General features: G+C 43.5%; 1 protein-coding gene across 5 annotated transcripts in view; it reads right to left on the bottom strand.

Annotated features, from left to right (window-relative positions):
* Window positions 1–16,878, bottom strand: part of ATP2B2 (ATPase plasma membrane Ca2+ transporting 2) — a 1,528,737-nt gene that overhangs the window by 126,165 nt on the left and 1,385,694 nt on the right. For all 5 annotated transcript variants that reach the window (XM_078661398.1, XM_078661399.1, XM_078661400.1 and 2 more), the window contains 2 exons: window positions 4,947–5,056; window positions 934–1,125 (listed from right to left, as the gene is read on the bottom strand). In XM_078661398.1, the coding sequence (XP_078517524.1) occupies window positions 934–1,125; window positions 4,947–5,056 (302 nt within the window). The remainder of the gene's footprint in view (window positions 1–933; window positions 1,126–4,946; window positions 5,057–16,878) is intronic.

Below are 16,878 nucleotides of genomic sequence, written 5' to 3'. Positions count from 1 at the left end.
CAGCTATAGATATAGGCATATATGTAGGCATAGATAAATGGCCATTTAGGATAAAGTGAGTATTTTGTGGCTTACGAAGAATCTTACTACCAGATTGCATAAAAGCAATCAAACATTCACCACAACTTTCCAAATAACGAAGAAAGGTTCAATTCCATACATTAATGGGATATAAAAAAATCCGGGATAAAACATTGGTGAATTAGGTTCTGCATTTTGTGTATATTTTTAACCATTAGATAGTCATAAGAATTCCTCGGCTATGTTGATTCTACCTTAACACTTGAATTAATTGAAATTTGATAAAATACACTGATTGACTTTCCCTTTGCAAAGCCTACATTTGCTAAAGTTAGGTATCCTTTTTTTTTTTAAATACTCAAATGGGCAAAAACTAGCATTTAGTGAGATATTAGTATCATGTACATCAAGCCTATAGAAACAGATGCTAGTCCAAGTAATAAGAGAGATATGGGACATTAATAAACACAATTACATCACTGAACTGTTGCTAGGTCCACCAAAGACAATGAAGTGTCAGATGATCAATAACAGATGGCACAACCCTTTACCCAACATTCCAATGTTTGTCTGTTTTTCCATTTCATTTAAAATACTGTACCATTGGTCTGTTCAATCCCTTTAACAGCCTTATAGTACTTCTTCATGGGCAATACCGTTGTTAAATGCCATAATGCTGGTTATTAGTTCAGGCCATGGTGCTATAACTTGGGGAAGAGCCCTTTAAAACTGTTATTTCCATCAGCAACCGGTCACAATGCTACAATAAAGCATTCATATGGTTGAATTGGTTTCTTTATCAGAATTGTTTACATCACCTGATGCCTATGACACATTGAACCAACAACTTCATATTTGCCAAGGTGAATGTATTCTCTGCTGAATATTTTGCAGTTCACTTAACCATCTCACCTGTGTAATGCAGGCTCCAGTGAAGGCGACAATCACTGCCACAACATTGACTGTTAGCTGGAACTGCAGGAACTTAGAGATGCTGTCATAGACATTACGTCCCCACATTACTGCCTTCACAATGCTACTGAAATTATCATCAGTCAAGATGATATCTGAGGCTTCTTTTGCAACGTCAGTTCCAGCAATTCCCTGAAAAGGGAACATAGAAAAGGGTTAATGTGTCTTTTTTCATTTATTCAATCATTCATTCATTTAGGAATTGTGTATAGCACCAGCTGTAATCTTGGAAGAAACACATAAGAAGACACCTCAATGCAATCCATATGGCAGGCATTAGCACCCCTCTACTCTTCTATTATCACAGGTTTACATGTTATTATTGTTATACGTTTGTACACATATATAAAACAACTACACAAAAAGGCTACCTGTGCTTTTTTAGGGTTGCTAATGTAACTGGTGCAATGCCTACAGATTGTTCAATAATTGTGGGAACGTGGTTTATTAATTGGGGTGGATAGTAGTCACTAACCAGTGAAGTCCTTGGCAGGGTTCCAGTAACTTAACCCCTTCGGTGCTCATGACGAGCTGAGCTCGTCATGAGGCACGGCGCTCTGGTGCCCATGACGAGCTCAGCTCGTCATGAGCCATGGAACGCTCGCATGTGGGGATAATTCCCCTGCTGTACTAGGTTTTGTGAGCAGCGCCGTCCAGGAAGAGTTCTCTCCCCGGCAAACAGCATTGGTTTACTCCATTAAACCTTTCAGATAAGTGAGGATTTAGTCACTCCATTGCGAGCCAGTTCATTCCAGTTTATAACCACCCTCGAACCCCACTGGGAGGAACATCCTTTCCACACCCAGTTTGGGGTTCTAACCTCGGTGAGCCTTATAATTAGAACATCTGTCGGGGCGGAATCACACGCTACACCGACAGAGCGGATTAATACGGCTCAATTTGATTACGAACTTGGGAACTCCAGTCTTGTCCAGTTCCGGAATCCCACTGGGTAGAATAGTCACTTCCATACCCAGATGGGCTTTCAATATTGATGAGCCTCAAAGTAAATCGTTAGTCGTGGCGGAACTCTAAGCCCCACCGACAGAACAGCTTAATACAGCTCGTCCTCCACCTCAACCTGACTGGGTTGAACGAAGGCTGTTTGCTGTCCCCCACAGTCCTGATGAAGACCCGTTGTTGACTACAAATGTTTGCTTGTTAAGGGTCGAAACGTCGACGAATAAGTGGATTACGTGCATAGATATCATGTACTAAGTACTGATTAATACGGTGTACAGTTTGATAATTGTATGATACGCACAGACCACACGTTAATTTATTTTTCCCCCTTGTATATAATATTTGTACAGCTTTTTCACTTTTGCGCCGTAAGCACTGAGCACTTTTAGTCACCTTTTGCACTAATCACTTTCTTGTACAGCCTTCTTTGTGATTTACTTATGAAATCAGTATTTATGAATGACTGAAATTTATAAAACAGTACATAAATACTTTGATGGTCTTTGGAATCTGTTTTGTGTTTCAAATGTCTACACAGTGTATGAGACAGTAAAAGTAATTTTTTGTTTCCCAATGAACCAATTGTTGTGTATACAGATTACTTTCCCAGGTTCATAGGGATACTGGGTTTACCCCATTTTGTCGTTTAATTATTAAGCGTTCCACGGGAGCGGGTCTGCTCATGACGAGCTCAGCTCGTCATGAGCACACGAGCGCCGTACCTCATGACGAGCTGAGCTCGTCATGAGCATGCGGGCGCTGCGCGCGCCCCCCGCTCCCCAGCACAGCGGGGGAATAACCCACGCACGGAAGGGGTTAAACCTGAGCTCAAGCTCCAGCAGAAATGGCACAAAGCAGGCAGGCTTAAATTAGAGAAAATTTGTGAAGCATTTCGAAGTACATTTTTAGCACTTTCTGCAGTTTACTACAAACTGGCCCAGGGTGTGTTATTCTAGGAGAGCTCCAAGAAGGCACAAGCCTTCTACCCCTATTGGGAGCCTGTAGATACACCAGTTTTGTGTTCTGTGATATGAGTAGTCCTCTCCTTTTAAGCTATACCAAACTGGATACCAAACTGGTTCTGGGACCAGCTCCGCATCCCACTTGCATGGTGCCTAACCGGTAATTGAAGGCATAAAGAACAAAGGCCTTCCTTTGCTCAGGTCTCACCTTACACTTAACTGTGAGTGGGTAGGCCTAACCAATGTCCCTATTGATGTGGTTCTTGAACCTAACAAGCTGCTTTTCCTGCATTGGTCTCGGGCTGCCCTGTTATTAGACCTAAGACATTGTCCCGTCTCTGGGAGAAGTTTCCACACCTCATTGAAATCAAACACTGGTGGGCAACTACTGTTGCTGATGCAAATTAGCTCCCTGTAACTTCAGGCAGGGAAAAGGTACATTTCTAAAGGTTGCTTTTTCTTAAATATTTTTTTGAAAAGCTACCTACACCATTAAGTTGAATTTGAATATGTATTACAAATAATGGCTGAACCATTTTCTAGCTAGTCCGAAACCCAAGATATCAAAATGATTATCTTAATCTGCACTATAGTTGTCTGCATAGAGTTTCACAGTGAAAACACGTTTCGGGGAAGTTGGCACTGTAATGACATGGCACCGTCAAATTTACATGTCCCACTTTTTCACCATGCACTCCACCTTGCAGGCCACAAGGTCTAGAAAGGAGTGACTTATTAATAGGTAAAAGGAAGGTTTTTCTTTTGTGGAAATGGTTATTGTGACAGGTCGGGCTGTAGGTTTAAACTGCAGACATCAGGCTACAAAGGTAGGCCTGTAGCAATATTTTCCTCTGTTGCACTAATAAATGGCACAATAATGTCTGCTGTTAACGAGTGATATTTATTTAAATTTGTCAATTAGGAGTTAATCCCTTTTACCATATTTTAGTGGTCAGAGAACATGCATTGGGACCTTATTAGCAGTGTCTCAATCCAAATAGTAAAGAAAACAGCACCATCAGTCCAAAGAAATTAGGGTGACCATGCAAAAAGGGGCGCTTTCTTACAACAATATTTTTCAAGATTTTGTGATTCAAATAGGCATATAAGATATACTAGAATTATGTAGTTTTATTTCATATACTAGTTATTTGTTTTAAACAAAATCATAACGTTTACAGATATTTGTCTAGGTTAGAATATTTTAGAAAGTGATTGGGATTTTATGATTATATTTTAGAGAAGACACGTTACTGTGCCCACCCACCACAATAATGTATTTCTAATATAAATTTTTTGTCACTTGATTTCTTGGGACATTAATCAGCAAACATGGTGAGTTTACCCACCAATGCCTGATCAATTGAAGGTTTAAAGCTTAGTCAGAGGTAGGTGAAATTCTACTATTGTGTTCTTGTCCATGAATGTCAGGATTTTAAATTAAATGCACGATGCAGGGGCATGACGGGTGAGACATTATTTCCTAATAATCTATTAAACTGCCTAGTCTAATATAAAATGCCATTATGTTACATGAAAGAAAGCACGTTGAGTTAGGAGACAGTAGTAAGCAGGTAGACCAACCATAGCACCTCGCTCAATAAAGTTGGTGGATATGATACCCTTATGAAATACTTTGTAACCAGCATTCTCAAAGTAAAACCTATTAAGTCTGAAATCTCTTGGGCAATGAAATTTAAATTTCTCACATGAGACAGGAATCAAAAATAGAATATAGATGGTGGCAAAGTATGTTACAATTGCCCTATAGACGCTTAGCAAACAGTTATTAAAGTAATAAGATTATCCCCAGAAATAATAGTAAATTGCCTACATGCATTTACTTGTTTGGAAAGAACACTAAACAACTGAGGATATGCTTACTTTGTTTAGGAGATCCAAGAAATCTACAAGCTTTCATCAAGATAAGCAATGATAGAGTGCTCTAAAATCCTAGAAACCAAAGAACCATACAACCTTTTGAACCATCAGACAACTACTACCATTGGATCTTTACTTGTGACATACCATTGCAAAGCCCACATCAGCTTTCTTTAGAGCGGGTCCGTCATTTGTTCCATCGCCCGTCACAGCCACAACTTGTCGCTGCTCTTGTGCGCAGTGACTGTCAATAATACCTGCAAAACATGAATCAAAATTTAATGAAACAGAATTCTCAGTGTCAAATGCATCTCCTTCCTAAGCTGTTTGTAAATTAGTCACCCTCCCAGCTGCACTTTATTTCTGCAGTTCCTGGTGCTTACACAGCATCAGCTTGTTAATTAGTGACAATGCAGATAGGTGAAAGCTGGAACTGTAGTCCATTCAGTCATGTAAAGGACCTTAGTAAATTCAGATGGCCATAATCTGAGCCCCATATAGGGGAATGCAGAAATGTTGCCACCAGGAACATTGCAGCTTATGTGTCTTTACGGTATGCATAGTGAACAGATAGGATTCCACCTTAAGTCTTCGAATTCAAACAGCAACAAAGCAAAAAAAAGACTGTCATACACAAATGTGCCCCACTTTATCTACATTTTTGTGACTGGGTTTCTTTCATAATTCTTTATTAGTTGATTGTGGTACTGAGTTTTTTAGGCACCATACTTGGTCTTACGATACTTTGCTTACATATCCAGACCACAACACAACCGTCCTATTCGAAGAACAGCCATGCTTTCACACTGCTATAAGTCGCCTTATGTACAAAGACCACCGTAATGGCAAGAGGTTTGGAATTCCCTGGAGCAGATTTAATAAATTTTCATGCAGCACTACTTTGTGTGAAAGGGTGAGAGTAGAACAGCGCCATATATACTAAGATATTGCACTGTTTCTGTTTCCTCCTGAGCTGCCATACTTTGGAATGCCTTGTGCCAATGCACTCTCTTGCTCCATAGTGCAAAGGTGTCCACATCAAGGGTGTGTCCGTTATGTCAAGCATAGGTTTTGTACTGGAGGGGTACCCTTTCAGTATAAACTATTATGCTCAGGCATAGCTTTACGCTTTTCCCATTTAGTATGTGTGCTATGCAGTACAGCATACTTGAAAAGTAGGAAAAGGTTAAAAAAAGATAACTTTTTTCAAACTTTACGTCTGCCTCAAGATAGTGTTAATTTTTCTTGTACAGTTCTGTTTACCTTTGTTAGTGGAAGGGTTCTGTATCGAAATCCATGTTGACTGTCTTATCACTGAACAGAGGAGCACAGTCCCACCCAGGACCTAAAGCCTACTTACTGGGTACATAGCTCTATTAGTGCTATCACACTGTGCATCATTCAATAAGTGAAACTATGCACATAGTGAATATGTATTACAATTACCCTGCCCTTATTAGGGGTGAGAAAAGGATACACCTGATAAGAGTGATACCCCCAAGCGGAACGGATCAGACATGCAGTTAATCCTAAGGGTAAACTCCAGGTAACTAGGTCACGTCTGGCCCATTTGAAGGAAGATTCGCCAGTCCTTTCCATAGCCCCCAGCATTGAAGTCTTTTGGGTTGCTTAGCTCCTTTATGTGTCTCCTCTTGATCTCCCTGCTGCTAATTGATTGCCTGACTGTATTTCCAGAAATCTGGAGTTCAGATTATTGGACAATGGAGCATTCCATAGTCCAATTCCACTTGTGATTTCCTATCAGTGGGGGCTGGGGGAGAAAGGATTCCTTGAAAGGGTCAAGGTCTATTTCTTTAAAGAGCCATTTTGCCACTGTAAAAAAGAAAAAAACTCTACCAGGTTCAGCTCAATTGGATCTCATCAGTGAGACACTACTTGAGTCGAAGTGTCTGGTCATACCCATCACATCATGACTGAAAAATGGGCCATGGGTTTTCAATCCAAGTGAGTGGGAGAGTGATCTATTTGTGTATTGCCTCAACATACAACTGAGACAGTTGAATATTTGGAAGTCGAACGAGGAAGCAAGCTTGCCATTATTGGAAAACAGATCTATTTTACACAAACTGACCCAAAGCAAATCTAAAGGTCATGCTCTACATATGCATTTCCACGTCACCAGCGGCTATGTGTTCGATCTCAAACTAAATGACCAAAACAGCAGGTATAATATGTTGTTTCACAAAACATACGCAACACGTTAAGCATGTGCAGCCAGATCGAAAAATTTGTTTTGAGTAAAATCTGTATTTTCCCCATAGGAAAATATTTGTATTAATGGTGTTGAGTATGTTCTTCCCTCCACAGTTGGCAATGAGCAAGGATGCAGCTGAAGCTACTGAAAAGTTTTTATAGCTGTTCTTAACCCATGGTCTGAGGATTCCCAGGGGTCTGCATCTCATAATCAGGAGTGATGTGATCACTTAGATAATATTAACAGTTTAATAAAGGTTATAAAATAAGCAAAAACACATTCTGCTAATGTGGAGAAATTGAAAATTGGAGGCTATAATTAAGATGTTATCTTGAGGTTGCTATGTGACAGCAGTGTAAGTGCATCAAAAAGTATATCTGAATGATGGGTGCCCTCAACAGAATTTAGAAAATCGCCAACATGCAAAATATTCTTTTCATATGTAAACATTTTGGAAAATATACTTCATCATTTGTCTATTTGTTTGATGAATGCTTGTTTCAGTATTTGTGTGCATGGTTTTATGGTCAGGGCCGGACTGGCTACCGGGCAGTAAGGAATGCTGCTGAGCTGGGGGATGATTTCATTAATGGGGACCTGCGTGAGCTAAACGAAATTCGTTTTGCTTTCAGTATTTCGCAGGACATGCAGGTCTCCATAGACTAAATTAGCCTCCACTGCTGTTAAATCAGGCAGCAGCTCGGCAGCATTCCAAACTGCCCGGTAGCCAGTCCGGCCCTGTTTATGGTTCAAACCATCGAAATTGCTTAGGCTAGGGTCTCCAGACGCCTTCCTCTTTGGGAATGGTGGTGAGAACGTTTTTGAAAGCAGGCAGTGCTCCCACAGATCACTGCCTGCTCTTAAAAAAATGAAGAGAAAACCTTTTGGTTTTCTTTATTAAATGCAACCCATTTTCCTTTAAGTAAAACTGGCTGCATTTTAAAAACATTTTTACATTATTTTATCGAAAAGCAATCACAGACATAATAGTCTGCTGACCCCAACCGGCCACCATCCCCGTGAGTTTAGCGCTTCCTTGGGGGGGGGGGGGGGGGTCGCAATTTGCAACCTTCCTCATTAATATTAATGAGTTAGGTTGATTTGCGACCCCCTAGGAATCCCTAAATGAAACTCTTATAGTTTCATACATTAGGAGTAGTAATTAGTTAATTGCGATTCACAGGAAATCGCAATTCGGTAATCGCTATTCCTAATGTTGATACATGTGGCCTCATCTTTCTTCTCAGTCACATCTCAGGCTATGTAACCGACATGGAAAAAGCCGCAGCACTGTGGCAGAACTTTTTACCATCAATATTCAAGATGAAGAATGGCAATTAATAAATAGCCTAAATTAATCACGTGGGCTGCTCGCGTGTCTCGCCGTCACAGCAGCTGCGGGATCGGATCCCCCCTGGCTTACTTTACACATTACAAAGGCTGCACTGGACAGCTCTTGTAATCTCCCATTTCACTCACAAGGAAACCTCTTCCCATCTACAAAGGCCTGCGTGAAGGGAGCCTCGGGTTTCACTTCTTGGGCGCACAAGCACTTTATTTTAACCAGTACTAACAGGATTCCCCTCTGGGCTATCGACCAAGATATTGTTTCCTTTGTAAGAAGGGAATGAGTTATGGCTTTGGTGCCGTGTACTTTGCTTGCTAATTGAAGCAGAGCAGAAAGTAATAGGGAAATGGGGAAGCCATTGATTCAAGCAACTCACCCTTGGTTTCCATCTGTCAACGAGATTTATTGGGCGGCTCAGGAACTTCTATTTATGTGCTCTAAGTATCTTTAATGACCAATACACCTTTATATAGAGCCGAAATGAATACAATATTCGCCGATTTAAATTAGAAAACAAATGCATAACCGTGAAAATAGTATCCGACTGTAGGAAGATTGGCATGATTCGCAAAAAGAAAATATATTTTTTTCCACGAAAAAATATTATGGGTAAAGCTTAACCATTAATTCCATGCCAATCATTTTCAGGAAATGTAAGATATCCTCTTCTCTGAATGAAAAAGATAAGTGTGTGTGGAGAGATGAGTGAGTCGATGTCAGTCATTACATGCCTCTCCGTGTAGCATCCTAGAGTGATTACTTTAAAAACATTGGTATGCGTAACTAACACACACACACAATCTCACACACACACACACACACACACTAATGAATGCAAGGAGCCAAATTCCGAAAAGGCATTTAAGTATGTGAAATAGAAGTACTATACTAAAATGTCACATATTCACAGATGCAGTTCATATGTATGAGTATAGATCTATATGACTAGTCCTATGTTTTAGGTGTGTATGTGGGAGTAGCGAGGGGGTGGCTGGAAAATATGGATTATTCACTACAATGTGGGAAGGAAATTCAGGGACAGTCACAGGGATACATATGCAAATAGAAAAAACACCTACAAATCGGTAAATGGCTTGAAATTATGTACCCACATCTACCGGGGTATTACCATAATCCAAATAGGGACAAATATACTCAAAGCAACACTCACAGTGAGTCACACCGCCTGATTTGACCACAAGTACTGCAAGGGAATCACAGAAAATTCAATGGAAGAAGGTAATAATGTTATCATCAAAAAGCCCTATGGGTGTGGCTGAGTGCTGCAAGATGTTGGACGCGAGCTAAGGCAGCTCTGTGCCCCGACCCATGATCCGTTCCTCATCCTCCTGCCATCGGGCCACCAGCACTTCTGCTGCTGGCAGAGAGGCAAGCAGGACATTAAAGGAGACTCGGTGTGCCTTGCCAAGCCAGAGTGAAAAAATATGGGGATGGGCGCTCCCCGAGAAACAGGAGGCCTTTTTGCAGTCCTGATCTGGGCATAGCTGTTGCAGCCTGGGTGTGCCTGTGTGGGCTGCTGCAGCAGTGTCACAGCTGAGGGTGGCCTCTCTCTGATGCGGCGTGGCTTGCCTCTCCTGCGGGTGATGAGCCGGGAGATGGCAGGCCTTTGCTGAGTGGCAGCAGCCCATAGGGGGGCCGGCACAGATGAGGTGACGGCCCATTGAGCAATGCTAAGGGCCCCAGAACCCAAGGACATTATTGGGCAGTCTGGACTCTACTAGGGGCCGAAGATGAGCACAGGTCCACTACATTATGAAAATGCCTGTTACTTTCCCAGACTATTCCTTACTGGTGCAGTTTTGGAGAACATCCTTTCTGGGGTGAAGAAAAAGTAATGGCGAGATACTGGTAGGGAAGTTAAGACCAGAGTATCTCTATATGTGTCTTTGTGGGTTGGTCAACATGTTTCTACCAAATGGGTAAGTACCCGGTATTCCTCAGGACCAAAAAACAGGGAGACGGACGGTATGGGCCCCCTAAAAGGTGCACCCTATCCAGAACCCCTGTGTACCTAATGGCAAATGGCCAGTAGTATAAACGCTCAGTCAAAGTGGACGAGCATAAGAAAAAAGAGAGACCTGTGGGGAAGAAAAAGAGTAAACAAATATCAGGTATGATCATGCTTACTATCCTGCTACGTCGTGATGTGTCTCTGTGCTTTCGTATTTCATGCCAATGAGGTTTGAAGCCCTCCATGCGATCAAATTATGTGATGATTGAGTGTCCGTGGGGGTTATTACAAGGACACATATACTTATCAATAGGTGCGTGCATTGCTACATGCATTACTTTTATCGCACTCGTAAATATTCACAATGGTGCATACTTCCGCATAAAATTTCATTCGTGATACCCAGTCCTTACATTCAGTATGTCCAGGTATAGTGATTTCGAAAATCGGCAGTGCAAATTATGCCATTGTTTTTAAGTAACATACAAGACTAACACACATGTAACACATAGAAGTACATAGAAGCTGCATGGCGTGAGAACGGATGGCTTACTTAATTGTAGGCTCTCAAATGCTTCGGCGGGCAGGGGGTAGGCTCTTCACACAAAGGAAACATATTCTGTAATGTTAGAATATGAGTGGGTGAGAGACGCGTTTACATGTCTAGCGGCGTGGGATGTGCCTCACTCGATCACGTAATACGTTGCGAAGGGATCCCCGACAGGGTGTCAGGATATCTGTAGGGAAAGATGTCTACTTACAGTTTGTTGGTGAAGAAACAGGCCGTTAACCTACTTCTACCGTCCTCTGCTCTGCTAGTGATGCCGTGCGGGACGGACTCAGTAATCAAATGTTTGCCGCTTCCGGGATGGGCGTGGTTACGTTACGGCAATGGGAGGGGCTACGAGCGCCGGGCGGCGTCATGACGTGGGTATGATGGTCTAGGTAGGACTGTCACCGATTTTTGTAGGGTGTAAGATGCATGGGCAAATGACGATTTTATGCCTTAAGCCCTCAGTGATTAAAAGTGATGATGTCGAGTCCTGCAGATATGCGCAATGGACAATACGACACACGGAGGGCGGGGAGGGTGGGTTTTGGAGTGGAAGAGGGGCTGTTGTTGCCCGAAGCTATGCCCTGGGATAGTAATCCAAGTGAAGCACTGGTGCCTTGATCACTACTGATGTTAGTAGTGATAGAATGAGGGTAAAGGACACATCAAGGGAGTTGATGTTCCAGGGGGACCTGAAAAGGATGTCAAGTGGGGGCAGACAGATGGATAAAGGGAAGACTCAGTGATTCATAGAGTGGGGTATGCGGGTATTATTTTAATACAGATGCCCATGGAATATTGTCATTAAGACCTGTCTTATGGGTGGAAAGTCTATAAATCCACCGTTGTTCCTTCTCAAAGAGGCGTGTTTGTGCATTTGGACCCGGTTGGATTTGTTCAATCACGGTCCACCTGATATCATTGGGGGTGTGATGCTCTGTTAGGAAATGATCCGTGAGGCTTGTGTTGTTTTTCCTGCATCTGATCGTGCTGCGATGTTCTGATATACGTTGCTTCACTTTGCGTGTGGTCATTCCTATATAAGGTTTGCCACAGGAGCATTTGATAAAATATACGACGTTATGACTGTTGCAGTTGGTATGTGACCTCTGCTCCCACACTTTTCCATCTTCAAGGTTCAGGGTCTTGGTGTTGTTGGTGAGGTGACAGACACTGCAGTCCCCACATCTTGAGTGTCCCGTTACTGGTGGAAGTCCCCATATTTCTGTGATGCTGGGATTGGCGGTGGTCATTGTTTTCTTAGGTCTAGTATTGACCAGACTGTCTTTGAGACTGCGTGCTTTCTTATAAGAAAAAAGCGGTTTGTCCCATTTGTGGTTACCCGTGTTGAGTATGGACCAATGTTTTTTGATACTCCTGCTCACCTGGTTCGATACTGCATTGTACGTAGTGACACAAGTGAGTGGGATGGTATCGTTGTTTTTAGTTGTTTCCTCGAGTAAGGCTTGTCGGGGTTGATTCCTTGCTCTTTTCTGACATTTATTGGTGATTTTTTGTGGGTAGCCTCGATTGGTTAGTTTCTTTGTGAGGTCTTCCGCCTGGTTTTTATAGTCAGACAGTTTGCTACAATTCCTTCTTAATCGGAGATACTGACCATAGGGTAAGTTTTCCCTAAGGGGGCGGGGATGAAAGCTGTCCTACCTCAGCAGGTTGTTTTTAGCTGTTGGCTTGAAGTGCGTCTTTGATGTTAGACTGTCGTTCTCTCTCTGGATTTCGATGTCCAGGAAGACCATCTTGTCTTTGTCTATGCAGTGTGTGAATCGTAGTTGTTGAGCCAGGTTACGAATGACATTAGTGTATCTTGTGGCCCTTGCCAGATAGTAAAGACATCGTCTATGTATCGTCGCCAGAACTTGATGTGGTCAATATAGGGATTATCAGCTGCCAGAATGAATTTTTGCTCGAAATCATACACGTAGAGACCCGCTACACTAGGGGCAAAAACACTGCCCATAGATGTACCCCCTATTTGGAGGTACAGGGAACCCTCATATTCAAAGAAGTTTCTTTTGAGGGCAAGGGTTGCGCACTCTATGATGAATTCTTTAGGAGTGCGGTGATCCCATGTGGAGTTGTCTAGTGTTTTCCTCAACACATTTATGGTAGCATCTTGTGGTATGTTGGTATAAAGGCTTTCTATGTCAAAGCTTATGAGGATAGAGTCTTCTTCCATTTTGATGTTTTCCAAGAGTGTTAGTAGGCTCTTTGTGTCCCTCAGATATGTCGATGTACCTTGTACGATGGTTTTAAGAAAAAAGTCACAAAACCTTGACAGAGGTTCCAGTAGTGAACCTATGCCTGATACGATCGGTCTACCAGGAGGTGGGATCTTGCCTTTGTGCATCTTAGGGACCACATAAAAGTACGGGATCTTGCCTTCTGTTTTGCTCAAGTAGTCTGCTTCCTGTTTCGAGATGTGACCCGTAGCCTCTGCTGTTTCTACCAAGTTTATGATTTCGATGCGTAGGTCTTCTGTCGGGTCCGTTTGGAGTGCTAGGTAATTCTTGGTATCCCCTAGCAGGCGTCTACACTCTGCATCGTAATCGCTTTTGTCCATTAGAACAAGGCCTCCGCCTTTGTCCGCTGGTTTGATTATTATGGTGTCGTCAGTTTTTAAGTCAGACACTGCTTTGTTCTCAGCTCTGCTGTTATTATGGAACTGCGAGGTGACTGTCATGGATTCTATATCGTTGAACACTGCTTGCTCAAAAGTGTTAATTTCTACCGGGACAGAGTGCGGTGGTGGTATGAATGTTGATCGCAGTCTAAGTCCTGTTTCATTGAAGGTCTCAGTTGAGTCATCCGTGTTAGTTTTTTCAAAAAATGCTTTTAGCTTGAGTTTTCTGAAAAAAGAAGCCAGTTCGCAGTGTAGTTTGAATTTATCAAGGGCCGCAGTGGGCACGAAGCCTAGTCCCTTGTTGAGGACCTTCGATTCTGTTGTCTCACATACTCACTGTTGTACCCAGTGAAACTCAGAGTGATAGCTAATCAGATCAGCTATTTTTTCACGGAGTCCGCAGACGCATGGGACTAGGTGGAATAGCGCCTCTATTAGTCCACTGCCTTTACCACGCCGAATCAGCAATCTGGACTGGGGAAGAAACAGCATCTGGGGCAATAGCATGATCGGGGGCAGGTGAAATCATGCGCAGAGGGGGACCGCTCCCCAGTGCAGGTGCGGGACCAGCAGCAGCGCATGTTATCTGATGCGTCACTTATGGCAATCGAGCACCACTCCCCTTTGTCCCTCCCGCTCCCTCAAGATATAGACTATGGACCCTGAATCCGTCACCTCGGCCAGTAGCACTGCCTCGTCTGCACCACCAAACGTTACCGTGCAAACAGCGGATCTCTTGATATGAAACAGCACCCTACCGGACTTCACGCAGACATCGCTGCGGATGCAGTCCTCAGATGTCCCTCCCACGAGACCCTTAATCCGGCTTGCTTGTTGATAAACTGTTGTTAGAAATGGGATTTCTGGTTGGCTAAGGCTTGCGCCAAAACCAGGCAGAAACCACCACTCTAGTCAGGGCAAGGGAGTTACACACTGAGGATAACCCCTGCTCACCCCCTTGGTAGCTTGGCGAGAGCAGTCAGGCTTATCTCAGAGGCAATGTGTAAAGCGTTTGCGCAACACACTAGGCACACCACAAAAGGAACTTCACACAAGGTTATATAAAAAATAGCCTGTCATAAACACATTAGAAACGTAATCACATAATATACACTGTGCCAACTGGCACTAGGCAATATTTACAGGGGATTATATACAGAACCAGGCCAATCGGGCCACGGTCAGAACCATCGGAAAGTAGGTCATAAACATAAAACACATCCAGTAACTACTGGCACCATGATGAACTAAGCATTATCACTTTTAACATAAACACATTATATCTGCATCACCATCAGCATAAACCACTTTATGCATCTCATTAGGCCTAAACCATATTACGCCTAAATCACATTGGGCACAAACACATTATGCATCATTACTGTACGCATAAAACACATTATGCATCAACCATCATATCATGCCCTGTAGTGGTAAAACTGCACCCTAAGCAAAAGCTCAATAGGGCTGGGCCTAGATGCCAACAGTGGTGCACGTAGACACATTAGGGAGATCACCGAACAAAGCCAGCATTACCATAGTAAATATTTGCTGCGGTGCACACATCATGGAATCATAGGACAATGGGGTAACTACCCCTAGATGGCACACAGTACATCAGAACGTCAGAGCATCACACCAACATTACTGCTAAGGCAGCCGTCCTTCCCTATGTAGGTTCCTGGGCCACCTGCCCTCCTACTACAGCAAAAATGTGGGATCCTCTGATACTCAAACAGGGACTCTACTGCCCAATGTGAGAAGCAGGGGCCTCCAGCGAGGTTTTACCCCGAGATGTCCCAAACAACAATGCCCTCGAATAGTAGGCAAGCTGACAGCTATGATGGGGCAAGAAACACATCTGAAACATGCGGGGATCAGAGACCTCCGTCGAGGCTCCACTCCGTTCCCCCAACGGTCCTTACAATGCCCCCGGTGTAGCAGAAAATTTTGCGGTGGCCCGTGCTCAGGCCACTTCCTGCAATTTCAGTAGTTGAGTGGTGTTAGAACTGGGATTTCTGGTTGGCTAAGGCTTACGCCAAAGCCAGGCAGAAACCACCATTCTAGTCAACGCAAGGGAATCACACGCCAAGATAACCCCTGCTCACCCCCTTGGTAGCTTGGCACGAGCAGACAGGCTTATCCCGGAGGCAATGTGTAAAGCATTTGCGCACGCACACAACAGCAACAACATCCTAGGCACACCACAAAAGGAACTCCACACCAGGTTATATAAAAATACTTTTGTATTGTCAAAAACACATCAGATAGTAATCACACAATATACATTGTGCCAACTGGCACGGGCAATATTCACAAGGGATATGTACAAGACAGGGCCACCTGGACCACTGTCAGCAATCATCACTTTTAGAACTAGAAATACTGTTAGAAATAGCACGTTGTAGATCATAGAATAATAATCACTTTAGCGCACAACCAGTAACTACTGGTACCAGGTAAGTACCACCTACGCAACCCTAACCACCTTAGGAGAATATTACGCAGGGAACCTGGGCTTCACTAGCACCACCTGTACTAGGAGAAAACAACCACCTAAGTATCACAATACCTGTAGGGGTATAAGCATGAACACATTACACATGATGCATCACAACATTCAGAGGTGTAGGGAACAAGGCACATGACGCATAATCAACACATTCAGAGGTGCAGCACAGGATAACACATGATGCATAAACTACACATTCAGAGGTGTAAGGAACAAGCTAATACATAGAAATCACGTAAGCCACAACCTGTGGCAGTCCCAAATGTCAGGGTCCTAAACGTAGCAACTGCTGGGCAGTTGTAAGCAATGTGGATGCCAACGTTGGAGCCTCGTGGGCTCAAGAACACAAGGGGGCCAAAACACTCGTGACCCCAAGAGCCTCGTGGCTCTAAACAACAGAAAGGCCCTCAAGAGCCTCGGGGCTCTGAATCACAGGATGGCACTCAAGAGACTCTCTGGCTCGAAGAAAGAATGCCCCTAACGATGGAGTCCCTCTCGCAGGACTCTGAAAGAAATGCCCCTCCGAGCCTCGCAGGCTCGTATTTACAAAGGGGCGCCTCGAGCCTCTCTGGGCCCTTAGTGATTTACTAAGGGCCCAGAGAGGCTCGAGACACAAAATCAAATAAACGCGCTTCCAGGCGCTATAAGCAAAAGGGGCCTCACTCCAACAGGGTAAAAGGGTCCCAAGAAGTCCTGGACAGCAAAGATGAGCAAGCAGCTCCCAACAAAGGAAAGTCCATCAGGCATCCAGGGGCTGGGCAGGGCCCAGGGAGGCAAGCCTTCCCCTGGGCCCAAGCAGCAGCACGCCCCTGGTTGATTCAAGCTGGTAGAAACAAGAACA

Source organism: Lissotriton helveticus, chromosome 9 (genome assembly GCF_964261635.1).
Source record: "Lissotriton helveticus chromosome 9, aLisHel1.1, whole genome shotgun sequence".
In the NCBI taxonomy this organism is placed as follows: Eukaryota; Metazoa; Chordata; class Amphibia; order Caudata; family Salamandridae; genus Lissotriton; species Lissotriton helveticus.
The sequence above is the reverse complement of the archived record's forward strand: the minus strand, read 5'-3'. Positions and strand labels throughout refer to the sequence as shown.